Source organism: Callithrix jacchus, chromosome 13 (assembly GCF_049354715.1).
Source record: "Callithrix jacchus isolate 240 chromosome 13, calJac240_pri, whole genome shotgun sequence".
Lineage (NCBI taxonomy): Eukaryota > Metazoa > Chordata > Mammalia > Primates > Cebidae > Callithrix > Callithrix jacchus.
This window is the reverse complement of record NC_133514.1, coordinates 75,221,778-75,243,069: the sequence shown is the minus strand read 5'-3', so window position 1 is coordinate 75,243,069 and position 21,292 is coordinate 75,221,778. Positions and strand designations below refer to the sequence as shown.

The following is a 21,292-nucleotide window of genomic DNA, read 5'->3' as shown; positions in this document are numbered from 1 at the left end:
TCCTGTATCAGCCTCCCAAGTAATTGGAATCACAGTTGTGCACCACCATACCCAGCTAATTTTTTTTTAAGAAATGAAGTTTCTCTGTGTTGCCCAGGCTGGCCTCAAACTCCTGAGCTCAAGGAATCCTCCTACCTCAACCTCCCAAAGTGCTGGGAGCCCAGCCCCTCAAGTTGTTTAGTGCCACCAAGCTAATGCCTAGTTATCCTTTAACTCTTGGCTTAGGTACCATCTCCTCTGGGAATTCTCCCTGACTTCCAGCTTGAGCCATGTGCCCTTCCTCAGGCTCTCACAATATCACATCCAAAACCCAGCACATGAGGGCTCCATGACTTAAGTGACATATATGAACTACATTTAAGTGATTAAACCATGTTAGATGACATCTTGAAGTCCTTTCCAGTACTATGATGTTACAACAGATATTTCTCTTTTGGTAACAGTTTTATTTAGATATAATATGCATACCATATAAATCAGCCTTTTGACATGTACAATGAAGAGTGGCTTTTAGTATATTCACAACATTAACCATCACCACAACAATTTTAGAGCATTTCATTACAACCCTCCCAAATCCTTCTACCATTTAGCAGTCCCTCCCACTTTCTTCACAACCTCTCCAGTGCTATGCAGCCCTAATCTACTGTCTGTCTCTAAGGATTTGCCTATTGTGGACATTTCATTTAAATAGAATCATACAATATATGGTCTTTTGTATCTAGTGCATTTCACTTAGCATAATGTTTTCAAGATCCGTCTATCTCGTAGCATATATCAGTACTTCATTTTTTTGCTAGATAATATTCCATTGTATGATACGCCACATTTTATTTCTTCATCAGTTGATGGACTTTCAGGTGGATTTCAATGTTTGGGTATTGTGAATAATGCTATTATGAATATTCTCATGCAAGTTTTTGTGTGAATACATGTTTTCATTTCTCTTGGCTGTATATCTAAGAGTACAATTACTGCGTCATATTGAAATTCCATGTTTAAACTTTTGACTACAGCAAATATATTTTTGTTAGCTAAATGAAACTGTGTATACCTGAGTGAAATTTACATTGTTTTTTAAGACCAGGCCTCACTATGTTGCCCAGGCTGGTCTCAAGCTACTGGGCTTTTGATCCTCCCACCTCAGCCTCAGTGGCTGAGACTACAGGCACGCTCCACCAGACCCAGCCCATTTGTCTTTACAGAAGGTTTGTGCTGCAGTTGGCTAGCAATCCTCGTAGAGATAACTTTTGATTCGGGTTAGCTGGTTCTCTGAAGGGCCGCCATGCATAGCAAACCACTGCCCAACTGACTGCAAAGAGCCCCTTTCAAAAGCAAGGCCCTTGGCACTTTAGGTGGGGTTTGCTTCTAAATAAAGTCATTAGTCATTCTCCTCTTCATTCATCATCCACTCCCCACCTACATCTTTAAAAATCAGTCTACTTATGAGAAGTGTGGGCCATTATTTGTACTTTGTTCATAAAAAAATATTTAAACAGAAAACAAAAATATTACATGAGATTTGTACTTCTGTCATTTTCTTATATGATAAATCTTCTGGCTATCATGTGAATATTTATATATGTACAGTAGCTACAGGTTGTATTTTATGGCATTTTTTTGGTTTGTTTTGAGACAGGGTCTTGCTGTGTTACCCAGGCTGGAGTGCAGTGGCATAATCATGGCTCACTGCAGCTGTGATCTCTAGGGCTCAAGCAATCCTCCCACCTCAGCCTCCCCAGTAACCAGGACTATGGGCGCACCACTATGCCAGGTAATTTTTTTTTATTTTGATTTTTTTGTAGAGACAGTGTCTCACTATGTTGTCCAAACTGGTCTCAAACTCCTAATATCAGGTGATCCTTCTGCCTCAGCCTCCCAAAGCACTGGGATTGCAGGTATGAGCTGCTGTTCCCAACTTGTCTGGATGACTTTTAGAAAACAAAATAAAATAACACTTAAGTCTCTAATTATACCCATACCAATAGAACCTGCATAATCTTTCAAAGGCTTAGCCTCCACCAGATCATTACCCTGTTCAAAGACCTGCAGTGCCTTTGGGGTAAAGGACAGACTCTTGAAGGACAGACTCCCCAGTGTCCTCAGGATCTGTCACCTCTGCATCTCAGGCTTATCTCCCCCTCCACACCCTCCTGAACTTCTGCTCAGGAGACCCTGTTCTCTGTTTGCAACTCTCTCCTGAACACACCCTCCTGAGCTTCTGCCCCAAGAATGCTTCCCCCTCCTGTTATTATGTAGGTATGATTCACCTTCCAAAGTCCAGGCCATGCTAATCCCTTCCTTGATGCCTTCCTCCTTCCTCTGAACATCTACAGCATTTATTTTTGCCATATGTTGTTGAACGTGTATTGATAGATATGTTATCATTTTCCAGTAAGTTGTAAGTTCCTAGAGACAAGATTATATCACACCCTTTGCCCTATATCCATAGCTTTTATCCTACTGCTGGTAGGGAAAAAATAGGATTTTATTAAAATATAATTTTGATTTGTTAGAAATTTAACAAAAATTGCTGTTAAAAGAAAGTCACTAAGGTTGGGGGGAACACACACACACACAAAAAAAAATTTAACAAAAGCTACATTTTAGGTAGTATCTAGGTGGTTTACTATAAATAACATTTCCTATTTTTAAAATTAATACATTTATTTATTTTTTCCATTAAAAAAATAAGTTCCCTGACTGGGAAATGAATCCAGGCCTTGGCAGTGAAAGCCCTGAATCCTAGTCACTAGACCACCAGGAAATAACATTTCTTTTTAATTACTTCAGTAATTTCTCACATTCATGTGTTTCAGTGCTTAGCTTTGGGACTTCTTATTGGGTAGGTTAATTTTTGTTTTTTTGAAGACGGAGTCTCACTCTTTCGTCAGGCTGGAATGCAATGGTATGATATCGGCTCACTGCAACCTTCGACTCTCTGGCTCAAGCTATTCTCCTGCCTCACCCTCCTAAGTAGCTGGGATTACAGGTATGTGCCACCATGCCCAGCTAATTTTGTATTTTTAGTAGAGACAGGGTTTCATCATGTTGGCCAGGATGGTCTCAATCTCCTAACCTCGTGATCCACCCACATTAGCCTCCCCAAGTGCTGGGATTACAGGCATGAGGCACTGCGCCTGGCTCTTATGGGTAGGTTAAATTTATAACCAATCTTTATTAAATGCCTACTCAGGGCAAGGTATGGAAATGTGATCATTCAGACAAGATGTTGACTCTATGATATTTGCCTTCTAGAAACCTAAAGTTTCATAATTATGTTATAAAAACTGGTGTTCAAATCACTAGAAAGATATGTAGACATGGTGACAGCATGAATCAAAACAAGGAAGAAGACTGGGTGCAGTGCCTCACTCCTGTAATCCCAACACTTTGGAAAGCCGAGACAGGTGGATCACCTAGGTCAGGAGTTCGAGACCAGCCTGGCCAACAAGGTGAAACCCTGTCTCTACTAAAAATACAAAAAAATTAACCAGGTGTGGTGGTGGGCACCTGTAATCCCAGCTACTCAGGAGGCTGAGGCAGGAGAATTGCTTGAACCCAGGGGGCGGAGGTTGCAGTGAGCTGAGATCAAGCTACTGCCCTCCAGCCTGGGCAACAGAGCAAGACTCCGTTTCAAGATAAAATAAATAATAAAAACACAAAAATTAGGGCAGGGCAAGGTGGCTCACACCTGTAATCCCAGCATTTTCAGAGGCCGAGGTGGGTAGATCACCTGAGGTCAGGAGTTCAAGACCAGGCTGACCAACATGGTGAAACCCTGTCTTTACTAAAAATACAAAAATTAGCCAGGTATGATGGCATGTGCCTGCAGTCCCAGCTACTCAGGAGCTGAAGCACAAGAATCACTTGAACCCAGGAAGTGGAGATTGCAGTGACCCAAAATTGAGCTACTGCACTCCAGCTTGGGCAACAGAGCAAGACTCAGACTCAAAAAAAAAAAAAAATTAGCTGTGTTTTGTGGTTTATACTTGTAATTCCAGCTACTTGGGAGGCTAAGGCAGGAGAATGGCTTGAACATGGGAGGTGGAGGTTGCAGTGAACAGAGGTCACGCCATTGTACTACAGCCTGGGCAGCAGAGTGAGGCTCCATCTCAATAAAAGAAAAAAAAATAGGTAAGGGACCCTGAATTTTATGAACCCCTGAGTAAAATGGTTTGCTCTGAGAAGTGGCAGAGAGGTGGGCATTCTCTTCTCTTTTGCCCCTTTGTGATCTTCTACATTGTGCTGAAATATTCCTCTGCTACTGTGCCCACACCTTCTATTTTCCAAGATACATATTCTGTTTCCCTTCAGTTCAGCAGACATATATTGAGCACCTACTATTTCAAAGGCATGGTAGAAAGCACTGGTTTTCTGATTCATCAATTAATGTGAAATTATAACATAAAATAAATCTATATAGTCTATAATATATGGATTTCTATATGTATATTTTTATAAGCAGAATAGAGTAGCAATTTATAAGAAAGTGAAGTTCTAAAGCAAATATGTTACACGAAACCCAATGAAAGTAAAAGTATTCTTAAGAAGTCCTGGCCAGCACAGTGGCTCACGCCTGTAATCCCGGCACTTTGGGAGGCCAAGGCAGGTGGATCACCTGAAGTCAGGAGTTTGAGACCAGCCTAGCCAACATGGTGAAACCCCATCTCTACCAAAACAATATATAAAAATTAGCTGGGCATTGTGGCAGGCACCTGTAATCCCACCTACTCAGGAGGCTGAGGCAGGAGAATCTCTTGAACCTGTGAGGCAGAGGTTGCAGTGAGCTGAGATCACGACACTGCACTCCAGCCTGGGCAACAAGAACAAAACTTCATCTCAAAAAAAAAAAAAAAAAAAAAAGTTCTTAGCCTATAAAAGCATCCCATAAGAGGTAGGAAGTCCGTGGGGCCACCTCAGGAAACAGCCAGCTTTCTGGGGTTAACGCTTCTTAAGACTGAGACTCACGAATTGTGAAATTGAGAGTCTTTCCTGTGTATATGCACTTAAGTGTGTGTGCCTGTGTTTTTTTCTAGAGCAGACAATATTTTAAAGATGTACACAGCAAGTACAATAAATCACGGTCTCTTTCTTTTTTTCTCGGTTCTAATTGCCCCAATAAACCCACTCTCCACTCTCCAGCCAGCTGTATTCCCCGCTGTTGGGTCTTTGAATAGGGATGCATAATGTCACAGTTCTAAGCTGCCACCTTGTGGCTGTCCCACGTATGTGTTTTAAGCAGCCTCTTCGACATGCCGCTTGCCTAGTTACACTAATTTGATGCGGTTCCTTTTGCCTTCTGCGTTTTGTGCTTCCTTCCCCAGAGTTGCTAGTTGTCCTGTCATAGAGTCACAAAACTGGATTAAAATACTTGACATCATTTGGGATAAGAAGTGTACTAAGGGCTTAAAATCATGGCAGAGTTGCACATTGCTTTGGACTTAGTAGACACAATTATATTTTTCTCCCAAAATACTTTGTAATCTTCATTTTAAAGCCCCAGTATCAAAAAAGCAACAACACATTCCTTCCCCAAGCCTTTATTGAGCACCTATTAGCCACAGCCTTTGTGAGTTCCCAGCCTCATGATGCAACATGTAAGGCCATATGGCAATTGCAAATAATGCAGGTGGATCTTTGTACAATGGGGGCCTGGGAAAGAACTCTAGAATCTATCTGAAGGAGTCAGCAATGTCTTCACAGAAGAGTCCAGGCCGAAGCTTAAGCCTGCAGGTCAGAGGACCAAGGTTGGAGACAGGTTAGACATCTCAGACAGAAGGAAAAGAACACTATTTTGGTGAGGAAGTCACACATCATTCTGGGATTTGATCCCCAGAGCTTTGCCAGCCCTAACAGCACTCCAGGTGCTTTTAAGAATATGTTTACGCCAGGCACAGTGGCTCACACCTGCAATCCCAGTGCTTTGGGAGGCCAAGACAGGAAGCCCACTTGAGCCCAGGAGTCTGAGACCAGCCTAGGCAATATAGTAAGACCCTGTCTCTATTAAAAATTTAAAAAATTGGCCAGGCATAGTAGCACATTTCTGTAGTCTCAGCTACTTGGGACGCTGAGGCGAGAGGATGGCTGAAGCCCAGGAGTTTTAGGCTGCTGTGAGCTATGAATGAGCCACTGCGCTCCAGCCTGGGCAATAGAGTGGGACTTTGTGTTTCAAGTTTTTTTAAATAATGTATTTAAACATTCTTAAGAGAACCCCTCCCTTTTTACTCAAATAAAATATACTGAACCATAAGGACTTTCTGTATTACAGTTTGACCAACTACTGCATTACCCAATATTTTTGTTCTCTTCCCTTAATAGAGTTTTTCCATTTCACAATTATTCTAAAGCAATACATAGGGATTTTCACAGCCCGTTCACCCTTGAAGCTGATCTGCAAATTGGCTGACACTGTTGTCTCCAAGAAGCCACTGAAAAAATGCACTTTTGGTACCTAGTAGTGGAGGGAAAAGGAGAGGAAAGGTCCTGTTTTCTCTTGTCTCAACAGTACATACTCACAAATTAGCTCACAGAGGGATAACTTATGGGCAGCAAACTCTTAGGAGCCTTAGAAATTATAAGGGGGCCACACATTGTAGCAAGTGTTATCTGCATAGTAATAAATAACATCCTGTCTGGGCAAGGTGGCTCACACCTGTAATCCCAGCATTTTGGGAGGCTGAGGTAGGTGGATCACCTGATGTCAGGAGTTTGAGACCAGCCTGGCCAACATGGTGAAACGCTGTCTCTGCTAAAACTACAAAAATTGGCCAGGCATGGTGGTGGGCACCTGTAATCCCAGCTCTTCAGGAGGCTGAGGCAGTAGAATCACTTGAACCTGGGAGGTGGAGGCTGCAGTGAGCCAAGATGGTACCACTGCACTCCAACCTGAGCGACATATTTTTTTGTCACAAAAAAATAAAAAATAAATAACATCCCACAAAAATAGGAAATATGGTCCAAATGTACCTAAAGGTTGGGTGATTAATAAATTATAAATCCATTTAGAGTTGTTAGTGGAGTCATAGGACTGTATATTTGCCCAAATGTTAAAAATCAGCTACTCTGAGACTTTCTTCTTTTTTTTTCTTTTAAAGACGGGATTTCACCATGTTGGTTAGGCTGGTCTTTTTTTTTTTTAATTTTTTATTGGATTTTAGGTTTTGGGGTACATGAGCAGAGCATGCAAGACAGTTGCGTAGGTACACACATGGCAGTGTGCTTTGCTTTTCTTCTCCCCTTCACCCACATTTGGCATTTCTCCCCAGGCTATCCCTCCCCACCTCCCCCTCCCACTGGCCCTCCCCTTTTCCCCCCAATAGACCCCAGTGTTTAGTACTCCCCTTTCTATGTCCATGTGTTCTCATTTTTCATCACCCACCTATGAGTGAGAATATGCGGTGTTTCATTTTCTGTTCTTGTGTCAGTTTGCTGAGGATGATGTTCTCCAGATTCATCCATGTCCCTACAAACGACACAAACTCATCATTTCTGATTGCTGCATAATATTCCATGGTGACACCTTACACCCAAATTAACTCCAGATGGATTAAAGACTTAAACATAAGACCTGGCACCATAAAAACCCTAGAAGGAAATCTAGGCAAAACTATCCAGGACATAGGAGTAGGCAAGGACTTCATGAACAAAACACCAAAAGCATTGGCAACAAAAGCCAAAATAGACAAATGGGACCTAACGAAACTCCACAGCTTCTGCACGGCAAAAGAAACAGTCACTAGAGTGGATCGGCAACCAACAGAATGGGAAAAAATTTTTGCAGTTTACCCATCTGACAAAGGGCTGATATCCAGAATTTACAAAGAACTCAAACAGATTTACAGGAAAAAAACAAACAAGCCCATTCAAAAGTGGGTAAAGGATATGAACAGATACTTTACGAAAGAAGACATATATGAGGCCAACAATCATATGAAAAAATGCTCATCGTCACTGGTCATCAGAGAGATGCAAATCAAAACCACATTGAGGTTAGGCTGGTCTTAAACTCCCGACCTCAGGTGATCCCCCCACCATGGCCTCCAAAGTGCTTGGATTACAGGCGTGAGCCACCATGCCCAGCCTACTCTGAGCTTTCCACGGAAGACGATTAAAAAAAAAAAAAAAATCAGCTACTCATGTAGAGAGGTCTCAGAAATTTATTGAGCTTCAAAATTTTACCATGCTGGACAAGACTGGAAGCACTAGTTTAGTTTTGTACAACATTTTTGTCTAGTTAAAGCCTCCTTTTCCCTCAGATCTGGTTTTAACTGAGATCTTTTCTGTGACCTCCCGACATAATCAAATTGTGCTATTATGTGCTCTCATGGCATCATAGCACTTAACACAGCTGGAGTTTTCAAGTTGAGTGTGGATATAGAATGCTCTCTCCCGCTACTGTAAAATGTCATACAGGCAGGGCTTATGTCTTTCTGCTAAATATTGTCTGTCTAGGGTTCAGCACAGTTTCTAGAACACACTAATAACTCATTCAATGAATAAGTACAATAAGCTAAAAGGTCCTGTGTCCCAGTCCTGGGAGATAAATCTAGGGATGACATGTCAAAGTAAACCATCTAAAGGTCTTGATAGCTGGTAGATCTCTACAGAGACCTAGACCCAGAAGTAGGTCTCCTAGGAAGGAGACCTAGATATGTAGAAGAAGGGAAATGTGGAGTTCATAAACTTATACCGTTTGACAGCAAAAATCAAGGGCAATTCCACATTTTATGGACAGCTCTGTGTGTTAGAGCTTTAGATTAGGAACTATGTAGTAGATTCAAGTTCTGGAACTACCTACCATCAATATGACATATAACCTTGGAGTAGACATCTAACTTTATCTACCATGAATTAGATTCTTGATATGTAAAATGGAGATGATATCTGCCCTATCTACATCATTGTGAAAATCAGACAAAATGATGGACCCAAAAGTACAGTGAAATTATAGAGTATTTGATAAATGTAAGGGGGGCATTTTTTTTCTAAATACAATTAAGTCCTCACTTAACATCATCAATAAATTCTTAGAAACTTCAACTTTAAGCAAAACAAAATATTTAAAAACCAATTTTACCATAGGCAAATTGACATAAACAATAGTTTCTTGTGACAAAGTTCTGGTCACAAAAACATCACCAACTTCTAAATAAAGACCCAAAACACTTCTAATATTACACATTGAAATAAATGTGAGGTATACCTACCTTTAAGAAAGATTAATAAAAACAAGTAATATAAGTATCCAACTTTTGGTGAATCGGTGAGTGATGGGGGTTGCAGTAGCTGTTGATTAAATCAAGGAATAAGTGGTTGCAAAGCAGAAAATATCGGAGCACTTCCTACCACCAAGCAGCTCAAAAACAATCACAAACGTGGCAGGCTCATTATGCACTTTTATCTTGCATTGTTTATTTTCACACATGTATTAGTCTGTTCTCACGCTGCTATAAAGAATTGCCTGGCCAGGCATGGTGGCTCATGCCTGTAATCCAAGCAACTTTAGAGGCCAAGGCAGGAGGATCACCTGAGGTTGGGAGTTCAAGACCAGCCTGACCAACATGGTGAAACCCCGTCTTAAAAAAATAATAATAATAATTTAATTTAAAAAAAAAAAAAACTGCCCAAGACTGGGCAATTTATAAAGGCAAGAGGCTTAATTGACTCACAGTTCCACAGGGCTGGGGAGGCCTCAGGAAACTTACAATTATATCAGAAGGGAAAGCAAGCGCATCCTTCTTCACAGGGCAGCAGGAAGAAGTGCCAAAGGGGGAAGCCCCTCATAAAACCCATCCGATCTCATGAGAACTCACTATCACAAGAACAGGATGGGGGAACTGCCCCCATGATTTAATTATCACCACCTGGTCCTGTCCTTGATATGTGGGGATTATTACAATCCAAGGTGAGATTTAGGCGGGGACACAGTCAAATCATATCAGTGCAGTCACATGATTTTTATATATCTTGTGAATTTTTTTTACTATCATATGTATTCATTCCTTTATTCATTTTTCATGCTCTTATTTCTGTTCTGGCTCACATATGGCTGGATTCTCTTCCAGAAGCTTGGGGTGCAAGGTGGGAACCAACCGTGGAGTGAATGTCATTCCATCACAGGACACACTCATAAATACCCACATACTCACTCCAAGGGGGACCACGTAGAAACACCAATTAACCTAATGTGTACAGCTTTGAGATTTGGGAGGAAACTAGAGTATTCAAAGAAAACCCACACAGACATGAGGAGGATGCGGAAACCATACACAGATGGTAGTCCCCATTGGGAATCCATTTTTTCAACATTACAACAAAACCATGTTAACAAAGTCATGGTATTTGAAGCCCTGCTATACTTCATTTTTATTATTCTCCTCTTCAGCTTCTCATAATTTATAAAACATTCTTTATCTTTCCTTTCTAAACCTTCAGTTTTTTCCCATTTCTCTATTTTGTGTGTGTGTGTTTGTGTGTGTGTGTGTGTGTGTGTGTGTGTGTGTGTGCTGCATGATCACAGCTCACTGCAGCCTCAACCTCCTGGGCTAAAGCAATCCTCCCACCTTAGCCTCCTGAAAAGCTAGGAAGCTAGGACCACAGGCACATATCACCATACCTGGCTAATTTTTTAAAAATTTTGTCTGAACAGTGTTTGAGGGGGATTCTCACACAAAAAGAAATTTGTAAAGACAGGATCTTGCCATGTTGCCCAGGCTGCTTTAGTTTCTATAGTTTTTCTGAATATTGTCTACCTGTTAACTGTCATCAATTATGCATCTTAATAATGACCTAAAATGAACCCAATTTCTCAATGGTCCCATAAAGACTATTCATTTTAATGCTTAGTAGCTCAGTGAAAAAAAAAAAAGAAAGAAAATATGCCATCAAAGAAGTAAAAGGAAAAAGAATGAAAAGGAATGAAGACCACCCACAAGATATAGAAAATTAGCTCAAAATATCAAATCTAAGGATTTTTGGCATTCAAGAGGGAGCTGAACACAAGCAAGAGATAGAAAGCTTATTCAAATAAATAAGAGAAAACTCTCATGGTAACCACAGTACAAAAACCTATAATAGATTTACTAAAAACAGGGCGTGGTGGCTCATGCCTGTAAATCTAAGCACTTTGGAGGCCAAGGTGGGTGGATCACCTGAGGTCAGGAGTTCAAGACCAGCCTGACCAACATGGTGAAACCCCGTCTTAAAAAAAAAAATTTACTAAAAATAAAATACAAAAAATTAAAATATACTACCAGAGAGAATCACTTAGCCACAAAGAAAGAAAATAAGTAAGGAAAAGGGGAAGAGAGGAATCTTAACCAGAAAACAAGCAATGAAATGGCAGTTATAAACCCCTATTTATCAATAATAGTGCTGAATGTGAATGGTCTAAAATAAAGGGTGTAGAGTGCCTGCATAGATAAAGGAATATATAGATATCCAGGTACAGGAAAGCCTTAGAACAAATCTATTGATTTAACCCATATAAGACTAACCCAAGGCATATAACAATCCAAATCTCAAAGGTCAAAGGCAAAGAAAGGATCTAAAAGCAGCAAAAGGAAAGGAGCAAATAACATACAAAGGAGCTCCAATTCATCAACAGACCTCTAACAGAAATCACACAGGCCAGGAGGGAATGGAATGAAATTTTCAAAGTGCTCAAATTAAAAAAAAACAACATTATTGCATAAAGCAAAATTTCTCATTCAAATATGAAGAAGAAATAAAGTCTTTTCTAGACAAACAAAAGTTGCCAGAATTGATTAACACCAGACCCATCATGCAAGAAATGCTAAAGGAAGCTCTTCAATCTGCAAGGAAAACAAAAACACACTAATATGACAAAGGAAACATTTCAAGGCATAAACCATGTTAAAATTAAGTACACAAACAAACCCAGAATGCTTTATTAGTGAGTTTGTGGTGTGCAATCCACTCAGAACTCTATTATGAAGCCCAAAAGATAAATATATTCAAAAACAATAATAGCTACAGCAACCTGTTAAGAGATAGGTAATATAAAAATATATAAATTGAGACAAATAAATCAAAATGGAGGAGGGGATAGAGTTTAAGAACAGAATTATGTGTATGTGCTTTTCTTGGCCTTTGTTTGCTTCTATTTTTTTATTTGTAACCTCAGATAAGTTATCAACTCTTTAAAATAACTTGTTACATTTTCTGTAAGCCTCATGGTAACCACAGTACAAAAACCTATAATAGATTTACTAAAAATAAAATACAAAAATTAAAACATGCTACTAGAGAGAATCGCTTAGCCACAAAGAAAGAAAAGGAAGGAAAAGGGGAAGAGAGGAGTCTCAAAACAACCAGAAAACAAGCAACAAAACTGCAGTTAAAAGCCCCTGTGTATTAATAATAGCGTCGAATGTGAATGGTGTAAATTCTCCAATTAAAGGGTATAAAGTGCCTGCATGGATAAAGAAACATGACCCAACTACATTCTGCCTTCAAGAAACCCACTTTACCTAGAAAGACATACACAGATTGAAACTGAAAGGGTGAAAAAATATGTTCCATGCATTACAAACCCAAAAAGAGCAGGAATAGCAATTATACCAGATAAAATCAGATGAAATACTTACATGACACAAATCAAATACTACAAAAAAAAAAAGACAAAGAAGGTTACTATTTAATGACAAAGGGGTCAGTTCAGCAAGAGAATATAACAGTTATAAATATTTATGCCAACTAACACCAGAGCCTCCAGGTATATAAAGCAAACACTAATAGATCTAAAGGAAGGGCCAGCCATAGTGGCTCATGCATGTAATTCAACACTTTGGGAGGCAGAGGTGGGAGGATTGCTTGAGGCCAAGAGAGTTCAAGAGCAGCTTGGGCTGAGCATGGTGGCATGTATGTGCCTATAAATCCTAGCAACTTGGGAGGCTCAGGTGGGAAGATCACTTGAGCCCAGGAGTTTGAGGCTGCAGTTAGCTATGATCATGCTACTGCACAACAGCCTGGGTGACAGAGCAAGACCCTGTCTCAAAAAATAAGAAACAGATCTAAAGGGAGAGATAAACTGCAATATAACAATAGTAGGGAACTTTAATACCCAATCTCTGTAATGGACAGACCATCCACATTATCTACAAAGAACCAGTGGAGTTAAACTTCACACTAGATCTAATAGGCCTAACTAATGTTTACAGAACATTTCACTCAATGGCTGCAGAATACAGGAATATTCTCCAGAATAGATCATCTTTTAGGCCACAAAACAACAAATTTTTAAAAATACAGATCTTGTCAAGTATCTCTTCTGATCACAGTGGAATAAAACTAGAAACCAATAACAAAAGGAACCTTGGAAAATCCACAAAAACATGGGAATTAAATAACATGCTACTGAACAACCAATGGGTCAATGAAAAAATTAAGAAGAAAATTAAAAATTTTCTTGAAACAAAAGAAAATGGAAATACCACATACCAAAATCTGTGAGATATGGAAAAAGTAGTACTAAGGAGGTAAGATTACAGCAATAAATGCCTATCTTAAAAAAAAATAGAGGCTGGACGCGGTGGCTCATGCCTTGAATCCCAACACTTTGGGAGGTGGAGGCAGGAAGATCACCTGAGGTCAGGAGTTCAAGACCAGCCTGACCAAAAAGGAGAAACCCCATCTCAACTAAAGATACAAAATTAGATAGGTGCGGTGGCATATGCCTGTAACCCCAGCTACTTGGGAGACTGAGGCAGGAGAATCACTTGAACCTGGGAGGCAGAGGTTACAGTGAGCCAAGATCACACCACTGCACTCCAGCCTGGGCAACAAAAGCAAAACTCCGTCTTAAAAACAAAAAGGTAGAAGACTTCAAATAAATAACAGTGCACCTCAAGGAACTAGAAAAGCAAGAGCAAACCAAACCTAAAAGTAGAAGTAATAAAGATCAGAGCAGAATAAATGAAATTGACACTAAAGAAAATACAGAAGGTCAACAAAACAAAAAGTTGTTTTCTGAAGATAAGCAAAATCAATGAACCTTTAGCTAGACTAAAAAAAAGAGAGAAGATCCAAATAAACAAAATCAGAAACAAAAAAGGGGACATAACAACTGAGAACTCAGAAATAGAATCATTAGAGACTATTATGAACAACTATATGCCAACAATTGAAAAGCCTAGAAGAAATGAATAAATTCCTGGACACATATATAACTTATCAAGAATGAATCAAGTAGAAATAGAAAACTTCAACAAACCAATAACAAGTAATAAGACTGGCCCGGCGCAGTGGCTCACAACTGTAATCTCAGCACTTTGGGAGGCCGAGGCGGGTGGATGACTTGGGGTCAGCAGTTCAAGACCAGCCTGGCTAACATGATAAAACCCCATCTGTACTAAAAATACAAAAAAAAAAAAAAATTAACTAGGCATGGTGACATGTGCCTGCAATCCCAGCTACTCCGGAAGCTGAAGAATGAGAATCACTTGAACCCAGAAGGTGGAGGTTGCAGTGAGCCAAGATCATGCCACCACACTCCAGCCTGGGTGACACAGTAAAACTCTGTCTCAAAAAGAATTAAAAAATAAAATTTTGACCCTTAAGTACAAGTCTTTTTTTACTATTCTGGAAAACAAAATGGGAAAGACACACAAAGCACATTTCCTGCATAAGGAGATACAATGGTTGTCTCAAGAAAATATGCTTGTGCAAATTATATTGAGTTAGGAGCTCAACCAACTTGTTTTATCTCATGGCATGGCCACTTTTACTTAAAAGAGTGACTGGCAAAATATTTAGATGTGCGTATTTGGAGGGAGGAAATCATCATGACACTTCAAGGCAACAACCATTTGTCGTCAAAGATAAAATTTGAGATTTTAAGCAAAAATCACAATTTTGTAAGCTTCCTGGCTTCCCAATTTTTAAAGACTGATGAGATCAATGGTGATATTAAAATAATTGCTATAGGCCGGGCATGGTGGCTCACGCCTATAATCCCAGCACTTTGGGAGGCCGAGGTGAGTGGATCACGAGGTCAAGAGATCGAGACCATCCTGGTCAACGAGGTGAAACCCTGTCTCTACTAAAAATACAAAAATTAGCTGGGTATGGTGGTGCGTGCCTGTAGTCCCAGCTACTCGGGAGGCTGAGGCAGGAGAATTGCTTGAACCCAGAAGGCGGAGGTTGCAGTGAGCCAAGATCGTGCCATCGCACTCCAGTCTGGGTAACAACAGCGAAACTCCGTCTCAAAAAAAAAAAAATTGCTATAGTATAAAAAGTGAGTCAATATTTAGAAGATCTCCATAACTCAGTGCACCATCTTTTGACCGACCACTACATAATGCTATGCAATCATGCTAAAAGATTCATTCAAATACAAGATCTATGGATTTTCCTGTTAAGTGTACACAAAGTTTGATATGGTTCAGATTAAAACCAACTTTTAAGAAGTTACTATTTGTTCAGGAGGTTGTGGTTTTGATGTAGTATGTAAGAATATCCAGCCAACCCTCTTTTCTTTTAAAGAGATGGGGTTTCACCATGTTGGCCAGGATGGTCTCGATCTCCTGACCTTGCGATCTGCCTGCCTCAGCCTCCCAAAGTGCTGGGATTACAGGTGTGAGCCACTGGGCCCAGCCCCAGCCAACATTTTCTGGAATTTTTTTGGTTGTCTTTTGTTGTTGTTTTGTTTAAGACAGGGTTTTGCTCCGTCACCCAGGTTGGAGACTAAGTAGCACAATCATAGTTGACTGCAACCTTGACCTCACTGGGCTCAAGAGAACCTCCCACTTCAGCCACCTTAGGTAGCTGGGACTACAGGCACACACCACCATACCCATTTAATTTTTGTATATTTTTTGTAGAGACAAGGTCTTATCACATTACTCAGACTGGTTTCAAACTCCTGAGCGCAAACCATTTGCTCACCTCGGTTCCCAAAGTGCTGGGATTACAGGTGTAAACCACCATTCTGGGCCTGTTATCTTTTTTTAAAGGTTACTAAAATATTCCTGCCTCTTCCAACAACATTATCTGTATAAGATTAGATTATCTTCATATCCTTCAAGCAAAATAACCTACAATAGATTCAATGCCAATGCAGATATGAACAACCTAGCTGTCTTCCCTTAATCTAGACATTTGAGAGATCTACTGAATATTTTTGCAAGTTATTCTCCATTACAAATGTTAATGAGTAGCAACCAGAATCATCAAAACCAGACTGTCTGGTCCAAGAAAGTAGGCTCAGTTGTTTTAATGCTTGGTCTTCTGGTAAAGATCTATCCAAACCCCTTCTGTATATCTGCTGCAACCTCTTTGTTTCTATTGGTGGCTTCAGACCCTATCCCAGAAAAGAGTCTTTAAATACTTATTAAAATCTCATACTTCCCATTATTTGAAGGAGCCTAGCAAAAAATAAAATAGAAAAATGTTATGCTTACAAAAAATGCCTTGAAAAGAAAACATCCAGGCTGAGGCAGGTGACTGGTGACTCATGTCTATAATTCCTGCTCTTTGGGAGGCCAGGGTGGGCAGATTACCTGAGGTCAGGAGTTTGAGACCAGCGTGGCCAACATGTCAAAACCCCATCTCTACTAAAATACAAAAATTACCTAGGTGTGGTGGCATGTGCCCGTAATCCTAGCTACTCAGGAGGCTCAGGCAGGAGAATCGCTTGAACCTGGGAGGCAGGGGTTGAAGTGAGCCAAAGTCACGCCACTGTACTCCAGACTGGGCAATGGAGCAAGACTCCATCTCAAAAAATGTAAAACAAAAATCCATCCAGGCCCGGCATGATGGCTCACGCCTGTAATCCCTGCACTGTGGGAAGCCAAGGCAGGCAGATCACTTAGGGCCAGGAGTTTGAGACCAGCCTGACCAACATGGTGAAACCCATCTCTACTAAGAATATAAAAATTAGCTGAGTGTGGAGGTACACGCCTGTAATCCCAGCTACTCAGGAGGCTGAGGCAGGAGAATCACTTGAACCAGGATTTGGAGGTTGCAGTGAGCAGAGACTGCACCACTGCAGAGACTGCACCAGCCTGAGTAATAGTGAAACACTGTCTGAAAAAAAAAAAAAAAAAAAAGATAAAACATCCCATACACAGCTCATGGAAAGTCAGGTAAGAGCAGCGGAAGGCCATATGGCTACTCTTCACTTCCTTCCTGTTATAAGGGGAAGACCAGCCTGTTTTGTTTTTACATACATTTGGCATCCCTAGGTGCCAACATACACAAAATAATCACTTGTAATACATTTAATAAAACTTTTACAAATATTAAAATGTAACTTTAGAAGACTAAGCTTTTCTGTTCTGGACAAAAGACAAGTCACTGCTGCTGTAAACACAAGAAAAAAAAAACAAAACAAAAATCTCAAAACGTTATAAAAGCCAGACATAAACTAGTATTTACTCTGTGCTTCCACTTACCACAAATCCATGTGTGGTACTAGAAGTTACATAGTGATAGTAGTTAGCTGTGACTGGAAGTAGAAACAAGAGGATTTAAGGAGATTCTAGTAATGTTTTTTCTTGATCTGAGCATGGATTATTACTTCAGGTTTTTGTTCACTTTGTGCACTTTCAGTAACATGTACCATTATTGCCCATTTAGACAAATATGAAATCTCCCTCACATCCTATTGTCTCCCTCTGTTTCCTCCACCAAATGGCTGACTCATCTGATTACCAGTCTTCCATATTTATTCCCCTGCCTTGCTTGTCTTAAATTCTACAGTACATCTTTCACTATTACAATCTTAAGAATTCCTGTTTTTTTGTTTTGTTTTGTTCAGACTCTTACTCTGTCACCCAGGCTGGAGTTCAGTGGTATAGTAATGGCTCACTGCAGCCTCAACCTCCCCAGTTCAAGCCATCCTCCCACCTCAGCCTTCTGAATAGCTGGCACTACAGGTACACACCACCACACCAGCCCAATTTCTTGATTACTTGTAGAGATGGGGGTATATGTTGCCCAGGCTGGAAGAATTCGTTGTACAGGACATTGTACAATATAGTTTAAATGGTTAGTCAATAAAGTACATAACATAATACACCCATTTTACTCACCTTGGGGGAAGAATGAAGCATATTTCATCTTTCTCAATCCCAGGACAGGACCACTGCTGTTCAAGTGGGGAGACAGGCTGTAACACCCATTTTCCTTAGATTCCTGTATCCCTTTTTTGTTAAATTGAGAAATGCCAAGTGTATGATCCTGTATCCATCTTTAATTCACCTTTCTTCCCCATCTTTCTTCAAAACTGTATGGCACAGAGAATTACATTACACACTAAGTGGTATCATGGAATGAGAGCTTTACTTTTATGTCTGAATTTTATAATATGTGTATTTATGTTTTCTGGGTCACACCTTTTCTACATAGTACGCTAAAAAGTCACGTTTCTACAAAGGGTTTGAGTAGCAGCTGTAAGGAGTTTCTGTAAAAGTTATGATGTACTGAAGATAATTAATACTTACCAAGCAGCCCGTAGGTATATGACAATACATTTGGCAATATAGTCTTATAACCCTGATATCTTACTTAAAAGTAATTTCTCCATATTAAAGTGTCTATTAAGCAACTCTATTGCTATTAAAAAATTCTGCCTAGCTGCTAACAGGGCTTGAAAATCTCGTTACATGGACACTTCATAAAATTGTTTCATAAAGTGATTAACATTTGAAATGGATAAAATAGGTTTATAAAGTTAAATCTGACATATAGCACCAGTATGTGGTAGCTTTTTCATATCCCTTTTTTAAATGCAAAATAATGGGTTATCTCCTACATGTCTTTCAGGGTGAGTTATGAGAGTTAAATGTTTGCCTACAGACAAAATTTTAATTAGACACACAAGTAGGAGAAAACCACTTTTAATTGAAAAATAAAGCAATACATCTCAAATAAGACTGTTTAACAACATAAACTGTAATTTGTTGAAATAGTTTTCCTAAGTGGTACTGTGAAATTAAGGTATTGGAATATCAATACAGTTTCCCTCCTTTAATCCTGATTCAGCTATAAGCAATATTAAAAATAAGAACTTCTCCCCGTAAATTTAATTTCCATAAATTAAATCTGTAAAGTCTATCCCTATTCCCAACTCACTAACAAAAGGAGGAGAAATTTTAAACAATCATTTCCATATTGAGAAATTCCCAGATAAAAGCAAATAGAGTCAGTATTTTCCTTATGAAAAAGCTGATATGTGAGACACACAAGACTACCAGTGATACTTAACTCATTCACAAAACTTCAAAATACAATTCTATCAAGATGACCTCTACTACAATTTTCCTTTAAAGAAGTTCCCAAATCCCAGAATGGTTTAACTTAACATATTGGATGTATTAAACTGTGAAAGAAACTATGAAAGTTATTGCTTTAAACTGGAAAAAACTATGGTCTTAAAAAGAGCTTGTTTTGAAAATTACACCCATGTAACTGCAGAGAAAATGCTCAAGCACATACATAGTAAACATCACCCTATAAAATGACAAAACAAAGGCATATGTTCATTAAGACATATGGCTTTTTTTGTGGTTATTATAATCCATAAATAAAGTCATTACTGTTTGATTGAAAAAGGTTTTTACAAAACTCCACTTCCAAAATTAACATTTTTATTAAATCAAGTTAAAAAAATGTTCAGTGTAAAAAAGTCAAGAAGGGTTTTAACAAAACCAAAATATACCTTTTTTATACAATATGTATATATTAGCAGCAAACTACTTCTGAAATTCTTTTATGTTCTTTTAGTAATTTTAAAGAGAGCATAAACAATTTATTATTAGTATGGAATGTCAGTGAATCTACTTTTCGTCCTTTATTCTGTGATTTGGGCCTTCTACAAAATATGATTCTCATTAATGAATACTAAGAACAAACCCAGTTTTGACTAAAAAGTAGTGAAACAGAATGGTTGGTAGAATCTTTCTCACTACATCACAGTCACACATTATATTTGAGAATAACAAATGAGCACCATATAAACAGGTAATTGTGTGTGTGTAAACTCAACTTTTAAGGTGTAATAGCAGCCAACTAGATCATTTAGCAATGTGACTGTTATTTTGTAAAAATTTGGTGATATACAAAATTTTAACAAATCAGGTAAACACTTCAACCCCCTATTGCTTGTCCATTTAAAAAATCCTTAATAGAAATTCTATATATAACCTGACAAACTGCATACACACATATATGTGTATGTATGCATACATATAACATCTTTAGCTTTGAATAAATTTCTAAACTAAGATGAAGCCAAATCTCTCATTTGTATCTTGTAGAATACAGTAATACAGTATCACCAACTGAAAATTTCTAATAAAAGTTTCAACTTAATCAGAAATACTGGCTATTGAAAATTCTGAGGCTAATGAGCTGTTATTCAGCTTAGCAAACTTATAAATCAGTCAAAGTAAGACTGAAATTACCAAATGCCCATGAGAGAAATAAATTTTTCTGTTCGTATTTCCTTCTAATAACAAAAACAAAATATCTTTACAAGCTTTCGCTTTTTAAAGAATTAAAATTATTACAGAACTCTCACTAGTCTTCAAAAAATAGTAAATGTTATATAAATACAATTTTCTTATAGTTGAATTTTTCAGCTAGAATCTGCATTTTAAAAATTTCCTTTGGATTATTCCATTTAGCACTTCAAGTTTCTACTCTGCAACTCTAATAACTGGCTCAGATTTGTTAGGTTTATATCAATCACATTGTTCAAAATTTGCTACTGTGTGTTATCTGTGTACAATAATAAAGTAAATGGGAGGAATGCACCAAATTTCAAAAGCAACATAATGAAAAATTCAAGAATATTTAGTATTACAAAAAGATAAAGTACAACAGGGATTCTCTTTCACCGTTACATTAGTGAAATATCTTTTTTTATGCTTTTAAAGCTAATGTCATAACTTTCATTTTTTAACTTATCAAGAGGATGAAGTTTTTAGAAGCCTCGCCTTTATTTTCAATCAAAACCTAAAACGACTGAATTACTTTTATTAATATACACATCAAGCAACTGAAACGGTGACTTCATATAGTTTTCCCTTAAAGATGGCACTTGCAGGTACAAAGATGCAGAGATGTCTTCAGCCTTCAGATGTTTACTTGAAAAGATTCTTCAACAGCAGTTTGATACTGGGTTTCTTCATCTAGCTGAAGATTCTAAAAACAGTAACATTACATGTCAACAGAAAAAACAAACATACTCAACTACTCAATATTTTGCCCAATACATTAGATATCTTGATACACATTACACACACTTAGGTCAGTTATGTACAAC

At 38.7% G+C, this 21,292-nt stretch overlaps 1 protein-coding gene and 1 long non-coding RNA gene across 8 annotated transcripts in view; one reads left to right on the top strand and one right to left on the bottom strand.

Annotated features, from left to right (window-relative positions):
* LOC128929467 (uncharacterized) overlaps nt 1-21,292 on the top strand; it is a 35,820-nt gene that overhangs the window by 6,674 nt on the left and 7,854 nt on the right. The window contains exons 2-3 of one of the 2 annotated variants that reach the window (XR_008476040.2): nt 1,640-1,774; nt 4,005-13,448. This is a non-coding gene — a long non-coding RNA (uncharacterized LOC128929467). Of the gene's footprint in view, nt 1-1,639; nt 1,775-4,004; nt 13,449-21,292 lie in introns of those variants that run through there. The other variant, XR_013525836.1, reaches the window with a different exon arrangement.
* The window catches only part of RNF138 (ring finger protein 138), a 43,810-nt gene continuing 41,365 nt past the window's right edge, over nt 18,848-21,292 (bottom strand). For all 6 annotated transcript variants that reach the window (XM_035270816.3, XM_078347955.1, XM_054244095.2 and 3 more), the window contains one exon: nt 18,848-21,171. In XM_035270816.3, coding sequence (XP_035126707.1) covers nt 21,103-21,171 — 69 coding nt within the window. In that variant the 3' untranslated portion in view covers nt 18,848-21,102. The remainder of the gene's footprint in view (nt 21,172-21,292) is intronic.